This window comes from Eptatretus burgeri, chromosome 4 (assembly GCF_056783735.1).
Source record: "Eptatretus burgeri isolate ZD-2024b chromosome 4, Ebu_testis_v1, whole genome shotgun sequence".
NCBI classification, from domain to species: Eukaryota; Metazoa; Chordata; class Myxini; order Myxiniformes; family Myxinidae; genus Eptatretus; species Eptatretus burgeri.
Window position 1 is genome coordinate 64313917 of NC_140964.1, and position 18517 is coordinate 64332433.

Here is an 18517-nt window from a genome sequence, read left to right on the forward strand (position 1 = left end):
TGAGGAACTCCAGCCTGGACAGGAAAAGGGGATGAGAGAACTCCATTAAGGGCCACACGTTGGCTGCGACGGGAGAGGAAGTCTGTGAGCCACGAGTGGAGATATCCTTAGATATCATACTAAGAGAGTTTGGTGAGCAGGGCAGGGTGCCAGACTGTATCGAAAGCACACAATGTGTCTAAAGAGATGGTTCTGCTTTCATGGCTGGCATTGAGGATCTTTAAAAGCATGGAGATAAAAAAAAACATTAAATCACATCATTCTATCAACAAAATGAATGCAGTACTGTGATTGAGATCAAGCTTTACCTTAATGACTGGCACCCGTGGTTTGAACCGCGATGAAAGCTGATTGAGGACCTCGGCTAGGAGCTGCTGGTGTTTCAAAACCTTCCGCATCTTCATGATTCTCACAATGGCTGCCTATAAAAGGAAGTTGCAGAATAGAATGAGGTGCAATGTCTACTTATTTATTATTTATTGTGAGGACACTATATTCACTCACATAATTATATCCTTTCAACATTAAACAAATTTCCTGCATTATGGATTTTACAAGAAATGGCAAAGGCCATTCAACAAACATACATGCGAGCCACATGTGCACAAGCAGCCGATGGTTGACGTGGTGCACCACAGCATTATAGCAATCATTGAAAAGAACAGTGAAGAAATGTGAACCTGTTTCTCTTTCTCATTCAGGTCCTTCATGAGCTTATGCTTCTGCAAACCAATTAATTATACAAAATTAATCAATGCAGCTTCTACTTTAGTCACAATCTGTGAAAAATAAAAAGACAGAGCTACATAGTGTCAATGTTCACAGTGTTCGCCAGCATCAGTCAGAATGAAATCTTAAAGAAAAACAAAAACTTTTATGGTAATGCCAGCACCTACACATCTGACCTGAGAAAGGAACTCAATCCACAGACATGTTTTTGGCTGACTTGCAGTCATCAGCGTGGAGTGGATTCCTTCGAAAAGTTGAACGGGCAAGCTGTCCCATGAGGGATTATATTTAAATATCCACCGCTCAACCATTATGGAGCCATGAACCCATAAGCCACAAAGGTACTTGCTGCAAGGGAACTGACCAACAGGGGGTGCGCCTGCCATGCGTGTATCCTGTTTAGGCATCCAGTCAAGGAAGTTTCTGAAATGGAGCCGTAAAATGCAACGTATGCAAAGTGAAACCTGGCTGGTGTGGCATGTGGTACAGGGATTCGTAGCTCCATAACAGTTGAGAGGTGGATATCTGTTGATAGTGACATACTGTACATAACAATACCACTACTGGAGACTTCATAATGGAACACCTTACCCCGTGCAGTCTTGAGTAACAAGGACAATGGCGGGATCTGTGAGTGGCAAATTTGATTGGTCATGATGATGTAAAATGCTACAATATTTTGTCCAAGTACTGCTAAACGAAAGGTATTTGAAAGTACCAAGAAGGCGATTTGTGTTCTACAGTGTTGAAATATTTAATTCAATTGAAATAAAAATATTTTAAAGGTTGTAAAAAAAAAAAATTCTTTTTTTTTTTTCGGAAGTTTACCGCCGTTAAAGCAGTCTTATACGCCACCTTATTTAACATGTTACATCAGTTTTTCGTGCCTGTTTTGTCCTTTATAATGTCGCTAAAAAAACGAAGTTTCCAGTTTGGAATGATTTTCAATTTTGTTCGACTCCCAGACAGGCAGACAAAGAAAAAAAGAAGAAAAAAGATCTCACTCCTCTCTGTGTAAGCGATCGGGACGTGATTCCGTACAATTTGCCAAATTCAGAGCCAAAGTGCTGCGAAACTACAAGCTCGGGTTCCGATTCATGTTCAAAATATAACATTCGATTGAAATCAAGTTGTTCGTTGATCATAAACTGACGTTTGTAGACAGACAGACAGAGAGAACCAACTGCTTTACCCCACTTTTCACTTTACGCACATGGGATAGAAAATTCTGGTTGATATCTCACTCAACTTTGCACCTCAAGTATACCATATCATCCGATGGTGAAACGCAAGCCACCCGTGCACAAGATAGGAAACGTACATGGATTCACCTGGATTATTTTTGATTCGATCATGTTGGACGGCTCAAAAATAAACTCACCTGAATTACAAGCTTGCGATCTTCCTCAATGTTTTTGTGAGTAGTTTCCTGCTCCTGTTTCTGCTCAGCTTTCATTGGCACGTTGATGTTCACTCGAAGTTTCTTACTGTTGAATATGAACACATCACAAAAAGAGAAAGCAACACGCAGAGTGAAGAACCAAAATAAAGTTCTGCTTATTTAAAAATGCATGCTGATGAAAACAAAAATAAACATCCTCACTCTGAAGTTGCGGTAAAACTATTGCAGTAATAACCGACCGATAATTTAAAGTACAGATGTCCCTTGATTTATGAATGCCCGGTTTGCGTTTTTTCCACCATAACAAAACTGACTTTTCTGGCATGTTTTTCGATTTGGTCACATTTTTTCCTGCAACAAAATTCAAATACTATAAAGTACAGTAGAGGACTATGGAGGAAATTTCAAACTGCGCTCTACTTTTTTAATGAGTCACATTACAGCCACACATATGTGCATATGACGCATCTCGCAAAAGTCTACCTTTGTTCGCCATCTTGTACGTCTCATTGTAAAGTGCACCATCATTTAAAATGGGACATCATCTTGCTCATCCCTCAAGATGTCTAGCAAGAGACCTTCAAGCTCAACTGCTGCCTGAGTGAAAGTTATTGCCAGGCTTTTAAGCTGGACATGAAGAGGGCCATAACAACATTGCATTCTTCAGGAACGCATCCCTTTCGTAAATCGAGGGATACATGTACAAGGCTGCTATAGTTCGATTTAGTCTCAGGATCACTCAGAAATGGGTAAGGAATGTGGAAGTGGAGAACACTGCATGTAGAGGAGCGACACGGCTATCATTCACACAGACTTTGTAGCATTCTTAAGATGAATAGAGCTCCATAGTAGGACTGGGTGACATTGAGTTTTTGCTCGTCGATTATCGTCCCTTCAAATATCGACAATAAAGCGATATATCGACATTGCGCAATCACTTATGCCAACGTAGCCTGACCACTCGGTGGCGATAGCCGGCACTGTGCTGGGGGGGGGGGAGGGGTGGTACACACTGTCGATGTTTATACAAGTCTCATGATGACCTCCTGCCCAATAGCTCAATGATATGGCTGTTAATCGCCACTTAAGCTGTCCTGAAATTGATGTGAACACTTTTGTGTACTTTCATTGAAAGCAGTGTTTGTATCATTGAAAGCAGTGTTTGTATCATTGCCAAACACAGCATCATATTAATGGGTACGTTTGAACAATAATTGCACTTTCGCAGAGTGGTGAAGAAGCCACTGTAGCCTGACCTGATAAATAACGTGTCCTTGTGATGCTTCACCAACACTGTATTATGTATAAGAAAGTATCCAAATTTCTCCATCCTCCGTCCCTCTGCCTGTCACGCTCTTTTCACTGAGATATCATTACGTCTCGCACTCGGCTAAGCTTCTCCAGACGAGGTTAAGCACAGGATTGGTTAAGTGCTCATCTACTTCTTTAAAGCTTTTTCTTTGTTTGCGACACACGCATAGTGGGATGAAATGTGCATCGACCGCGATGGTGGAGATGACTGTGGTGTTCGATTACAGTGTTCGTCGTTTTGGGGGCAGAAAATTTTGTGTGGATGCTTCGCCATCATGTTAAAAGCTCTCCTGCATGGGGTCTTCAGATGCGGTAATTTACAGGTTCAAATAACAAATAATCCCCCCCCTCCTCCTCAAGATGATCAACGGAATATGAGGATGATTAGGTAGGATAACTGGCAACTGAGATGGGCCAACGTTTTCTCACCATTCACGTGAAAGGCGAGAGAGAATGATGTTGCATATATCTTGTTTTTTTTTGTTTTACTGGCACTATTGTGTTGTGAATAAACGAGTCCTTCATGTTGCTAGCGTTACTAAAATCAATGAAAATATGTCTCAAAATGGTCAGTTTACGATGCCGCATGCCGCTTTTTCCATTATCAAATGTGGCGCGATATCGACAGTTTGAAAAGTTTAGTACCGCATTGACAATATTTTTTTCAATATCTTATCAAGCCAATAATATTGAGATATCGCGCAGCCCTACTCTGCAGTACGATCATGATTTCCAGATATGCCATGGATAAATCAGTAGCTTTCTCGAGCAATACAATCTGAGGAGATTTTGGCCTGATCAACTCTTGTGGAAGCCACAATTGTTGCAAACTATTACAAATTGATATAAAAATAAAAACCAATGTCACCCCCAGGGTGACCAGTATTTTGCCAAAACGTGAACATGAGTGACTTATTTATTCGATTAAAGTTACTCAAAAAATAAGGGTTTCGTCGACCTTGATGCTTGACCTTTTTGTGACCTTGACCTTTATATTTTCGTACGGTTAATGGTATCTCTCCAGGACTGTTGTACATGAAATATAAAGAGATTTTGATGAGAACTGAGGAAATAAAATTTTCATGAAAAATCCGTTTTTTCATCATGACGTCATCAAATGACGTCATAGCGTCAAACTTTTGACTGATCTGCAAAGCACTTATCAATCGCTTTCATATGAGGTATTACTCGATATGGTATCTAAGATTTCAAAATTTGACCTTGGGGTCAAAAACTTTCGATCTCCAGCGCTAACCATGAAGGTCAAGGCCGATCTCCACCAAAAATTAATCAGCTGAGCGCCAGACCATGAACTATATTCCCATGAAGTTTGAAGACGATCCGATCAAAATTACTCAAAAAATAAGGGTTTCGTCGACTCCCCTGATTTGTGTCAAAGTGACCTTGACGTTTGACCTTGACAATTTTATGCGCTGAAAGGGACCTCTATAGGACTCTGATATGCGAAGTTACAAAAATTTCCAATGATAACTGTGCTCTGCAGAGTGATCGATACGTGATTACAGACAAACAAACAAAAAAAAAACATACAAGCTGACTAACATATCTTGCAAAAACTTCGTTTTGGCAAGATAAAAAACAATAACAAGAGGGAAAGTTACTCACTTCTTGTATCCAAGGAAGAGTTTAACCAACGTCTCTGGCATTAGGTCTATCTCATCCACATTGGCGTTTTCATCCTCCAGCACCTGATAGAAGTGAAGTTCAAGGGATGCAGTTTGATAAATGTGAAAAAGGTTGCATTCATATAAAGGCAAAGGCCTCAATCCAAAAACAGGCCTTTATTGCAACTTATTCCAACAGAAAATAAGCTTTCAACAAAATCCTTACCAGCAACTTGGATTTCAACAGTATTTGTAAAACTTGAGTAAGAATATCCTGTGGAAAAATAATAAACCATCAGGGTTTGGATGCAACATCGTTTTTAGAGAATGATGGTTCCACACGATAAGTATATGTTATGACGGGGGAGATATCTTCCTTTCCATTACTAGGCTCATCAACACTTTCACCAACAGCAATTATAGCTACCAACTCTCACTGTAAAGCTATCCTGTTCTGCAAAGACGAGGTAAACCCGTCTCACCATAAGGTGTCACAGCAAAAGCATTATTTCTTTCTAAATCACAAATTCAATTTTCTATGCCCAGATGGGTGGCCTGCTTGGTATTTCAGTCAAGTAACTTGTCCTATGATGCTGCAAGCATAAAACTATATTCTGGAATGTGAATACAGGAGAAAGCAAAAAGTGAAGAGCCTGCCATGAAAGACAATGCAGGTAAAGAAGAGGCAGTACCATCTTTATTTGGGTATTTTCATGCAGCTGTTGGATGGTGTAAGCATCTTCGGTATTGTACTGCAGAAGAACTGCCATTTGGAAAGTCGACGCCTACAAAATGTGGAAAGAGCAAATGGCACATGAAGATTCGTTTGACTATAAAAGCTTAATGACATCAGTTTATTACCGGGAGGATAAAATTCAGACTTTCCCAGGTAATAATATGGTAAATTTGCATTGATGATTCAGATAAAGCTAACAGCGGAACACAAAAACCCAGACACAAATTTGGCCAGAAATATGGAAAGTAAGTAAAAGAGATACATAATTATCAGCCGTAGCACAAATCACATCAAGGCTGTAGTTTCATCGGGGCTTTTCAGGGCAGCCAGGTGACGTACCTGCAGCGTGTAACGGTTTTTGAAGCAATTGGTGACAATTTCACCTTTTGACAGCTGGTAGAGCCAGCTAAGCTTCCTGCCGCTGTGCCGACTCGCGTAGAATGTCGTGAAGCGTTGATGGCTTCGGACCAGCTGCAGAGAATCGAGCATGTGCAGAGTAATTAAAATTGTGTGGAACACGAATACAACAGGGATTTGGAGATTGAAGTGAGGGGGGAGGGCAGGGGGGGGGACATTTGAGTTTAAAGTTGACAATGTAGTTTCTTAGCATTGGTTATAATTGACATACTTTTGCATAATTGTCACAATGATGTTATTGAATGCAGTGGCAGCTTTACCTCTGTGGGTAGAGCAAAGGTGCAAGATTGCTGGAATGGCCACGAACCTGAACTGAGCACCTGGATACTGAAATCCACTGCCAAAACAAAATAAATGGAAAGGGGGGGGGGGGGAAATACTATCAAAGACTTGCAGAAATCAGAAAGATGAGATGCACGATAACCATTATAGAGGATTACAGAAACCACTTCCATATTAACCTTACAATCAAGAGGTTCTGTGTTGCTCAAGTGATTCTTGAATTGTTCATTGAGATCCTTGCTGACTCCAATGTCCTGGAACATGCGCTGTAGTTTGGAGGTGTATTCAAAACCACATGCTTGCTGGGGGCATAATCAGATAAAATCAGAAACAGATGTTTCAAAAGCAGAATACGTTAACTTTTCAACCAGGAGGTCCAGCAATGTACAACTATGAGACCGTGGCAAAGAGGGCATTCATTTCCAATGGCACAGCAAATAAACTCAAAATAACTTGAAGGCAGGACATCATCTGCTTTATTGATAGAAAACAAGATCAAAGCCAACACATTTAACCAAAAACCTCATACAAACAAGAACACACAAAACCAATCCCAACTTTCAATGACAGAATCTAAATGCCCCCAAAAATTGTCCTTCTCCTGAAGGACAATTTGGAGGAGCATGGAGATGCGACTGGAGGAGGGGTTGGGGGGGGGGGTCAGAGGCTGAAGCACTCATCGACGATGAGTGATCAGATTTCATGATACCAAAAGGCAGATGAACTGAAATGCACTGAAACTGCACTGCACTGAAACGCGTCTAAACACCTTTCCATCCCTCGCTCTTGACACCGATTTGGCCCACGTATTCTCTTCAACCAAAAGTGCCAACAACTCTTAAATGTAAAGAGAACGCGAAGACAGGATCTTCACTGCAGACGACATTCCTTCGTGTTACAAGAGGTTGGGATGTGTCGACTCAGCGGTTAAGGTGGCTGGCTTGGGACCTTAGAGTCCTGAGTTTGAGCCCCTGTCGGTCGTTGAATTAAGACCAGGTGGGGGTTCCTCAGCCTGTCATCATTCCGAGGTTGGAGAAATGAGTACCAGTCGACTGGTAATGAGGGCTTTGCATCAGCGGCACAGCCAAGCCCTCAGCCAATGATATTACCCGCAGCCTTGTGCTGCATACGAAGGAGGAAGAGGAGGAGGTGTCGACATTACTTGACCAATTAACTTTTCCACCTGCTGCTACATTTAAATGGGAAAGTATCTGCTGGCCAGGTTGAAAGGGAAAGGGGGACTGGGGGATTCTTGCAAAAGGTAAAGGGATACTTAAGCTGTACCAGCACAAGAACAGCTTTCAAGGTGAATGAGGCCTTAAAGTACACACCATCCAGTCAAGCAAAGAACTGACACAACATGAATGCAACTGCCCATGAAAAACAGCAACTCACCTTGAGTTTGGAGATCATACTGGCTTCGGCGTCATCACTCGCACTGTTGTGGTTTACTAACCGTTTGGCCAGCATCTTGGCGTAAAATTTCTGAAAAACGTCTTTGTCTTCGATGTACTTAAACACAACCATCTGGGAGAGGCAAGAGACCAGTCGTGGGTTACAAAAAGCAGGTGCGAATACTCATGTAGAATGTTTTAATGATAATTATGATGTCATAGATCATGGGGTGTGGCCGCCATGTTGGAAAAAATGTAAAACTTTGGACCTCTGTATCTCTGAAAGCACTCCATGGAAAATAATTGAAACTTGGCACATGTCAAGTACTCCACATGGGAAACAAGTGTGATTTTTTGATGATGACAAAGGTGGTTTCGTTGTGACGTCATAATTGCATATGTCGAACGCTTTATCCGATCAGTATGAAAATTTCTGAAGGTCATCTGGAGCTAAATTGTATGAAGGGGAAAAAAAAATTTATGAAGTCATCGGTCACGTGTTTCCGCAGCCATTTTCTTTGAACATAAAAACCTTTAAAAAAAAAACCTTCTCTGAAACAGCTGAACAGATTGAGGTGAAACTTTACATGTATGATCACCTATACATGAGGAATAAACAGTTCTCCAACTATGACATCATAGGTTAAATGGTTCGACAGTGATGACGTTTTGAAAAAATAAAACTTGAAAAATATTCTCCAGAATGGCTTGACAGATCAAGGGGAAACTTCAACCACATTCCCCAATTATTGGGGATACCAGGGTGCTCATGAATAATTAATAGGCCACATGGTCACTGGATTGAACGACGATCTTCAAAAAAATTATTTCTCTTGAACTGCTTCATCTTCACATGAAACATCAAAATTATGACATAGTCATGATGGGAATACAAGTTATAAATTTCAACTTGATCGGATGCATGGTCAGGCAGCCAGAATTAACTAATACCAGCAAATACCACCTGCCACTTTGCTGACGGGAATATTGAGGTGGTGGGGGGGGGGGGAGGTGGGAGAAAGGGGGAGGGAGAAAAAGAGGGAGAGGGAGAAAAAGAGGGGAGAGGGAGAAAAAGAGGGGAGAGGGAGAAAAAGAGGGGAGAGGGAGAAAAAGAGGGGAGAGGGAGAAAAAGGGGGGGAGAAAAGAGGGGTGGGGGAGAGAGAGAGAGAGGGGGGGGCGAGAGAGAGGGGTGGAGCGAGAAGGGGTGGGGAGTGAAGGAGGAAGGAGAGGTGAGAGGAAGGGAAGGCAGATGTGCGGTGGAGCGTTAATGATGATGCATCTCGACTCATCAAAATATTTCTGAAAAGAACAGTGAAGATGGAAACAAAGTAATGTCTGAAATTCATTTTCTACCGGTCATATTATAAACACCGCCCACAGACAAACTCCCATCCAGAGCTAGGCTGCCTGGAGAAAAACTCTGCCCGAACACGTCCTGAAACAAACGCCGTCTGGACATGAGAGAAAGAGGCATGGGTTGGGGAGGAGAGTTAGCAGAGAAAATGTTATGCTTTACGAAAACACACACGCGCACGCACGCACGCACGCACGCACGCACGCACGCACGCACGCACACACACACACACACACACACACACACACACACACACACACACACACACACACACACACACACACACACACCTTGGTCGATATCAGCAATTCTTCAGGAATCGGCAGATTGGAGTCAATGCGATTACTCGCTCCAGTGTGTACTGCATACAACCACAAAACTTCGAGTGGCTTTCACCCTTGTATTGGGGGAATTTCAATTAAAAAAAAAAAACGTTGCTTTAAAGACGTTTCAGGGAGATGGGCATAAACATTAATCTTTATAAACGGCTGCCAATCGTCATGTGACGGGTGGAAAAAAAATTTGGCTTTGTAATTTAGAAAACGAGTCAATATGGCAAACGGCTCGGAAAACGGGTGTTGTCAAATATATTTTGCTTTTAAACAAAGAAAGGGAAACTACAGTATATAACCTTTGTAAATCATGTACCTCTACCTTGTAGCAAATGCTGAATGTACGTCCCGATCGGGAAACAAACTGCACCGCTATTGACTGTTGGGCCCTCTGCAAGTAGTTTAAGCACTCAATCAAGCACTCCAATTAAATGGTTGATAAGGTATGGCTGGCGAGGCTGTGGCTCCATTCCATAAAGGATCACTTTAACTTTAAAGCCAGTCTTCACCGCACCCACAACAGTTAAGGAAAGTAAATGAATTCGTTCAAATGATGACTTTATCCACAAAAGAGTTGCTATTTGACATAGAACAATCCAAAAATATAGACACAGATCTGGCAGACGCTATGGATAGGCACAGTCCCTCTGGGGGACAGGGCACAAGATCAAGCAGTGAATGCATTAAATCATATTGCTCAATGAAGATGGTAAATTTTGGCACATTCCAAAATCCTTTGTTCACTCGATATAATTCTCCAAACAGGAGAATAAGATAAATTTAATGCTTTGGAAATTTCACATGTTCTTGTCTATACTGTATGTATAGAGGGGGAACATAGCCTTGCTTGCTTAAAGTAAATAGGGATATTGGCTTGGTTATAAGACTCGTTATTTCTCGAAATGATCAGATTTCACTCCAGATTTCAACATTTATTTAGTCCGGATGATATCCGATCCTCAAAGCCGAAATAATATATCGATGATGTACTTAAATTAGTCCATGAGAGTCGTTTGTGGAAAATGGCATCATGTCATGCATGAAATCACTCCAAGCTCCAATTTGAAAACTATAATACTTACAAAAGCGATGTATACAGCCATTCATAGCTATGATGAACAGCCATTCGACAATATGAGTAAGGAAAGTGAAAAAAAAAACTATCGTTAAGAAATCGTTGCAGCCTGTTCCAAGTCAAGGCATGGCTGAGCAGGCCAGAAAACATGGCGGCTTCAGACCCCAGCGAGGTAACCCAGGATATGCCTTCAGACCCGAGAGAGCGATGTTGCCAAGGATGCGCCTGATAAAGGAAAAATTAAATAAGGGTGTGAATTATCTTCAAAAGGGGTCTTTTAATTAACCCAAACACCCAATTTTCACTCATGCACTTCCTTGGAGTTTTCTTCGTATGCATGCAAAGTTTCAGGCTGCAAGGTTTCATGGTTTTGGAGATCGCGCGCGCCCGCACGCACACACACACACACACACACACACACATTGAATCTGGGATTGAAATTAAACTTGGTGAAAGGATGTATAACGATGTAAAAATGTGGGCAGAGGCATATCTGGTGAGAATGCCCTTCGAGTGAAACATACATCACTGTTCGTTACACATTTCTATTTCAGCGCCTGTACTTTGAAAATGAAATTAATTGTTAGAACTCTTATTCATCAGAAGTCCTTTGCTATCTCAGCCATCTGAGCCTCACCAGCAACAAACGATTATTCCAGAAAATTTAACATAAACAGGCCACATATAATCCAGCTGTGTCCCCTGTCTCATTGTAGTTCAAGGAATCCACTCCTGGTAAACCATCATTACCACAAATGTGCTTCAGCAATGCAGTACTTTCCAAATGATGTATTAAGGCTAAGCAAAGCCTTTTGCGCATGCTCTGTGTGTATAGTTACAGTGGCTTACTCAGTTCTGCTCACCGGGCACTTTTAACCTTCCATTGCTCGCACAAAATCTGTAATTCAAATTATCTTTCAAAACAAAATTTTAAGCATTCAGACGAAAAAGTGGCAATTTCAAGATGGTTGACGATAATTATTCTGTTCCTGAATCCAAATAGTACTCACGGATATACAAAAAAATAAACATCGGTGGATGAGAGGTGTTGGGTTCCTACCATTTCCTGTTTATACAATCTAGCAGTGGCAGTGTATCTAACATGCGCACGCACTCCTTTTACCAATAGATGCAAATATTTAGCAAACAATATATATTTATAATGGTACTCACAGCCCATAACACCTCGTTCTACCACTTCTAACTTCTCCTGATCCAAAACATGATTAATAGTGTTGTGAGAAATTACTCTTTGGGGAGTACAACTGTATAGTACAACTTCAGGTATCTCATTATTATTTGTTTAGAATAAGCATAACGTAATTAATTGTGAGGTTAGATAAGCGTCGCTACAACCTGCAGACAGAGGTTTGTTTTCCCTGCCATTTTAGTTTGTTTCTTCCCCCACCGAACCTTTGACTATGTGTTCTTGTATTATTTTCCTCCGTATCTGTTTAAATGTTGTTGTTTTTTTAAGCATACAGCAAGCCTTGAAATGCGAGCTTCAGGTTCCTTGTAGCCCCGGAACCAAACAAACAATATCGTGTTGCGGTTTTGTAAAATCCGAGGAAATGGCACACAACATACAGCGATCCCCAGGCAGTTATTTCATTTGCATGTGTTTAGTTAGCCCTTTCCATATGTCTAGTGGGTAAATTGGAAAGATGCGTTATGTAGGGCTTTTAAGTTAGATCTTCAATCCTCTATTCTTTCTCATATTTCATTCCTTTACTATATTTCACCTGTTACACAAGCCATGCAGGAACGCATGCAGAACAGTAATGGTACCAGGAATGTGAAGAGCAGGGAGGTCCCTTTGCTGTATGCAAGCAAGTTTCCATTCAAAACTGCACACTAAAATCTAACTGCCGTCTCATCTCAGACCTTTATTATGCTCACCACAATGTTACAACGCTCACTATAACTACTCCACATGTCTCTAAAAATCTCCACAACAACCAACATCCACGTCTTCAACACAAACGCCACAGCTACGAACACCTCCTCCCTCTTCGCCGAAATGCCACAGTGACAAACACCTCCTCCCTCTTCACAGCAACACCACCTTGACAACCACCTCTCCCAATCTCTTCATTATGAACACCACAATGCTTCTCTTACCTCTCTACAACCACGGCAACTGCCATGTATCCATTGGACGCTCACCACAGTCTCAAAAGATGCCAAAGATGCTGAGGTTAACGAGAGTCTGGTTGTTTTGGGGTATAACTCTAAGTGCAAGCATGCGCTAGGGTTCATTAGAAGAAGTACGGATAGCCCTGGGGTATCCTTAAAATTCCACGTTTAAATGGAGGCCAGCGCATGTTTAGGGCTGGAGAGTGCTCCCGAAATCTCTCACCCCATGTTAATCTCGGAGCTCCAATGCATGGCCCGGCGTAAGGTCAAATGGGGCCATTTTCGATTCCGAAGCTTGGTGAGGCGTCTCATGGCTATGGCATGGGCCGACTGCTGTACGCCAATGGGGTAGATTGTTTGATCCCACTTTTGGCTCCTCCCCTTGTTCAGGGCCTAGTAAAGGAATAATTCGGCTTACCATTGAGTCTTGAGGAAGATTGGCAGACGGCGGACTTCGGCAGACTGGGCAGGCTTTATTTCTCAACGCAGCCGGACAAGAGCTTTCCAGTGCTGAGCGAATAACGCCACAAGTCAGTGCGGCCGAGCAAGGAATCGGAGCAGATTAAGCATTATCAGAATGAGCCGGGACCACCCCCAGGCCATCAACGCCCAGTTTGGCTGCATCCAGCAGCCAAACTTCACACTTGTAGACTCTTATACAATTCCATTAAGGGTTTTCTCTTCCATATCTTCTCTTCCATTTACGTCATCCACTGTGGACGCACAAAGAGCAATCGGCGAGGGCAACTCCCGAACAACCATTCTTTTCAGAGCGACCAAAATGACTCGCACCTCTCACACCACACCGCACGACACGCTGCTCTAAACTCGCACCTCTCACTCCCACACCATAGACACCTTCAAGTTTTCCTCCCTCCTCCCCCCTTCCTAAGCATTTGGGTTGCGCCGGTCCACTGACCGCGCCAGTTACAAAGAGGTCGCTAGTCCTCAACTGCCTCTTAACTCTCTGGGCTATCTCTAATTTTATCTGGGGCTATCTCTCTGGGCTATCTAATTATGCTAGCTCGATATGTGACTTGCCCTCCTATGCCTCAGCTTCTTCCTCCTCAGGCCTCCCAATGATTAGGTGCTGCCGTTCACCCTCCTCGTCCTTCGTGGCTGACAGGATCGAGACTGCAAGACGACGCTCATGGAAGGAGTTTTCTTTTTCCACAGAAGCTTGACACCAACTGCTCGTGAAACCTTTCTTTCTTTATCCTCACATGCATTTTCCTCCCCTCACGAGCCTTCTACAATTTATGTGTCTCTCTTTTCCTTCCTCTCATGAGCTTTTCCCCTTCCTCGCATGAGCTTCTTTCTTTCTCTCCCTCGAGTCTTCTGCATCTCTGAGTCGTCTGCTGATGAGCTCTTTTTGTCCCGGATCGTGCGAGCTTTCCTTGTCCACTTTTGTCTTTTCTTTCCTTTTTCTCTCATGAATCTTCTCTCTGTCTCATTGGTCCGCAGCTGATGGGGCGGGTCCACGATGTCACTTGTGGAAAATGCCACGTCATTCTGAGGAAACGTTCGCTACAGCCCCGCCCCTCCTTTCACATGCCCAAGGCCGCCACGGAAGTTCCCACCCCCTGCTTCGTGCGCAAGCATTCACTCATACAGTTCTGCACTGTACTATGCCTGCGAGAAGCGCTACACCTCACAGACCACAAACACCAACCACCATGCGTTGTGCCATTAATAGACATGTAAGAATGGAGCAAAAACGGAGAGGGATTCCGCCGGACCGAGGGATGACTGAATGGCCACGGGGCTGAAAACAAGACCGATGGGGGTGAATGAGGGATCGTCGAAAGGAGCAGATGAGGAGGTGGGGGGGGGGTAACGGTCCGATTGGAAAAAGGAGGGATTGTTGAATTAATGTTTGGTGAAGGGGAGGTAACAGACTGATGGTGTGGAGGAGGAGAGATGAAAAGTAACAGAGGTGGAGGGGGAAGACATCACACTGGGAAAATCAACTGAGACATCAACCTAGCCAACACATACCACCAAACAACCCTTAGACATGGGAACAAGGACTATCTATGCAAAGAGTAATGAAATAACTGATCCTCGGGTTACCTACGTGTCCATGCATGCTCTCCCCCTGGAGTAAATTAAAAAAATCATGACATTCTTTATAACAGCACTCACAGCCCATACAGCTCGCACTCCCACCCACTCCCTCCTCCCAAACATGATGAATAGTAAATAAAATCATTTTAAAATTACCCTGTGCATTATCAAACAAGCCCCAGATCTGACCTTCCCATCAGTGTTAAGAAGGAACCAAACCAAATATGGTGTCTCCCTCTGGGAAGTCGACCTGAATATTCGTAATGACGGCATCGTCTTTCCGATTGCAGACTCCATTAAATAAATCACCAAGCTTCGCCTGCCATGTTCACATGAAGTAATCCCGTAAGGTTAGGTTCAAAGCCCACCCACTGACTGGGATCATGGGGCAAGCCAAATAAAATGCGCCAGTCCAAAGCCCATCCACAGGCTTTACACAAGCCCATCCTCAGGTGTTTGCAGTATGGGGAGCTGCAAGCTATCAGCTTTTTGGGCAAGTTCAGAAAGTTCTCCAACTCTTTTGTTGTGCAGAGGCTCTTTCTCACAGAAACGTTTCCAAGTATTTTCGGCTTCTTTTGGAAGCTTTGTGAACCATTTCTGTTACACTCCTTGTCTGGCACACACAAAATATGTTTGGCCACCCCGATGACATCCGTTTTTAAGGGTTTTGCGCATCATGAATTAAGTCAATTCGAAAGTCATGTCGTGCTACAACACAGTAAACCTTCAAAAATCACGGGGGTTAGGTTCCTGGAAAATGCCGCGATAGTTAAAACTACGACCGTGGAAACCAAGGGCCAATGGGAAAAGGGGGGTTCAGTTCCTGGGCTTCGAGAAAATACAGAGGAAGATTAGCGGCAGCAAGAAATAAACACATTACAATTGAAATAAACATGTAAAATAAATATAAAGCACATTAACATTGAAATAAACTAATGTCACCCGCAGGGTGACCCATATCTTGGCAAAAGATGACCACGTGTGACTTCTTTAAGGTCACACTGAGGTGAACAGAGCTGCTATCCACCAGGAGCTAATCCTTGAGGAATATCTGCCTACGAGAGATTCCGATGAGAATCGTTCTAAAGAGTAACCATGAAAAATATGCGTTTGCCTCATAACGTCACCAAATGACATCATAATGTCTCAAGCTTGACATATCTAGAAAGCACTCATCGAGGTGTTCAATTTGAGGTACTACATGATATGGTTCCTAAAACTTGAAAATTTGACCTTGGGGTCAAATATGATTGACCTCAGGCGCTAACCATGAAGGTCAAGGCCAATCGCCACCAAAAATTAATCAGCTGAGCGCCAGACCATGAACTATATTCCCATGAAGTTTGAAGACGATCCGATCAAAATTACTCAAAAATAAGGGTTTCGTCGACTTCCCTGATTTGCGACAAAGTGACCTTGACCTTTGACCTTGACCTTCAAAGTTTTATGCGCTGAAAGGGACCTCTATAGGCCTCTGATATGCGAAGTTTCAAAAATTTCCAATGATAGCTGTGCTCTGCAGAGTGATTTATACGTGATTACAGACAAATATATATATATATATATATATATATATATATATATATATATATATATATATATATATATATATATATATATATATATATATATATATATGAAGGTCAAGGCCAATCGCCACCAAAAATTAATCAGCTGAGCGGCAGACCATGAACTATATTCCCATGAAGTTTGAAGACGATCTAAATTACTCAAAAAATAAGGGTTTCGTCGACTCCCCTGATTTGCCACAAAGTGACCTTGACCTTTGACCTTGACCTTCAAAATTTTATGCGCTGAAAGGGACCTCTATAGGCCTCTGATATGCGAAGTTACAAACATTTCCAATGATAACTGTGCTCTGCAGAATTTCTTATACGTGATTACAGACAAACAAAAAAATAAAAAGTAAATTAAAAAAAACATACAAGCTGACTAACATATCTTGCAAAAACTTCGTTTTGGCAAGATAATAAACATGTAAATACAATAAAGACAGTGTAAACTAGAAGGGCACTCTGTAGAGCGCATACCTCCACCACGTAATGCTTGATCCCCGAGAAAAATACATTTTAAAAATATCATGCTTTTGATATTTGAAATGTCAAAACTTCTTGACCTTCGGAATACAGCACTATATCGTTTTTGACCCAATCTCTCAATGGTGAAGAATCACTTTAGAAATTAAATAGTTCTCGTATCCAGATCCTGATTCAGATCTTCACCAAAATTAAATCAATTCTTCCTTGTCACACACCCAACATGCCCACCAAGTTTCATCCGAATCCATCCTCAACTTTTTGATACATCGTGCTCTATATCGTTTTTGGCCCTATCTCTTAATGGTGAAGAATCACAAATTATTGTAGTTTTATCTGGATCCGGATCTTCACCAAAATCTAATCAGTTTGTCTTCGTCACACACCCAACCCATCCACAAAATTTCATCCGATCCGTTCACAACTTTTTCAAAATATCCTGCATACAAACAAACAGACAGAAAGGGGGTGAAAACATAACCACCTTCAGTAAAAGAGGTAATTAAACAAAAACACAAGAGTTTTACCTTTTAAATTTATTACAAACTAGCGAGGTGGTTTAGGATAAGAACATTACATACTCACACTATACTCTGTCGTAAAAAGAAAACACAAGACATAGCTCGGAATGATGCTGTTTGAGGGTGAGGGTGGAGAGGGGGAAAGGTGGGCGGTGAGCGGTGGAAGGGTGAACATTGAGCGGGGGAGGGGAAGTGGGGATTCAGCGATCAGAAGAGCAGCATTAGCTTTACGACGAAGTCACCTGCAGCATTGCCACATAAGAGAAGGGTAAGATGATTCTTAACCACCTTACATTTACGCAGAGCAGACCTTCCCTGCTTGGAGAGGAAGGTGCGAGATAGCAATTTCTGCCAGAATAATCTGGTCTCTTCGGCATTAAAAACCTGCTCTGGCATAAATCCCTTCGCCTCGATTGAGAACATGTTTGAGAATGAAGCATGAGAACAGAGGTTCGAGCCCGGGTGTCGGAAAATAACGGTTGGAGAATGGCGGTTCAAGTATGGGTGTCAGAAAATAAGGGCTTGGGAATAAGGTTCGAATACAGAGTTGGTAAATAAAGGTATGGGAATGAGGTTTGAAGGATAATGAAGCTTTGGGCAGAGGAATAGAACAATGGGGAAGGTTCTACCAACAATCATTGACCCCGTAGTGGTGGCCCATAAATGCCGCATTTTCACCTCAAGTCAACTGATCTTACACAACTCGATCTTTTCACCAAAAATCATAAGCTTTCTCTGCCTTTTGGCACAACTAACCTTGTCCATCGCTTTATGTTTGGGCTCATTAAAAACAGTGCATGAGAAACCATAAGGCTTGTAATGGGAGATAATCGTATACGCATTAGATGGTTGCAAACGATGACTCATCTCAGCTCAAAAAACACGATTGGACGAAATGAAATCCTGCAATAACGAAATCAGAACACGATAGGTTGCCGGCGATTGGTCGAAACGTACGATATTTGAGTGCTTACTGTACTGCAAGAATTATAAAAACATCCCAATGCATAATAACATCAGTAAAGTATATTTTTTTATTTTAATCATTCCATAAGTAAAGACTTATTGAAGGAGGACAG

At 42.2% G+C, this 18517-nt stretch overlaps 1 protein-coding gene across 4 annotated transcripts in view; it reads right to left on the reverse strand.

Annotated features, from left to right (window-relative positions):
• Positions 1–18517, reverse strand: part of CUL1 (cullin 1) — a 76114-nt gene that overhangs the window by 8790 nt on the left and 48807 nt on the right. For all 4 annotated transcript variants that reach the window (XR_015057474.1, XR_015057473.1, XM_085878449.1 and 1 more), the window contains exons 13-21: positions 7898–8029; positions 6687–6804; positions 6481–6557; positions 6143–6274; positions 5760–5852; positions 5294–5341; positions 5069–5151; positions 2111–2216; positions 309–422 (exon numbers count right to left, since the gene is read on the reverse strand). Coding sequence is in view for 2 of the 4 variants with exons in the window: in XM_085878449.1 (XP_085734575.1) it covers positions 309–422; positions 2111–2216; positions 5069–5151; positions 5294–5341; positions 5760–5852; positions 6143–6274; positions 6481–6557; positions 6687–6804; positions 7898–8029 (903 nt within the window). In the remaining 2 variants the exon portion in view is untranslated. The remainder of the gene's footprint in view (positions 1–308; positions 423–2110; positions 2217–5068; positions 5152–5293; positions 5342–5759; positions 5853–6142; positions 6275–6480; positions 6558–6686; positions 6805–7897; positions 8030–18517) is intronic.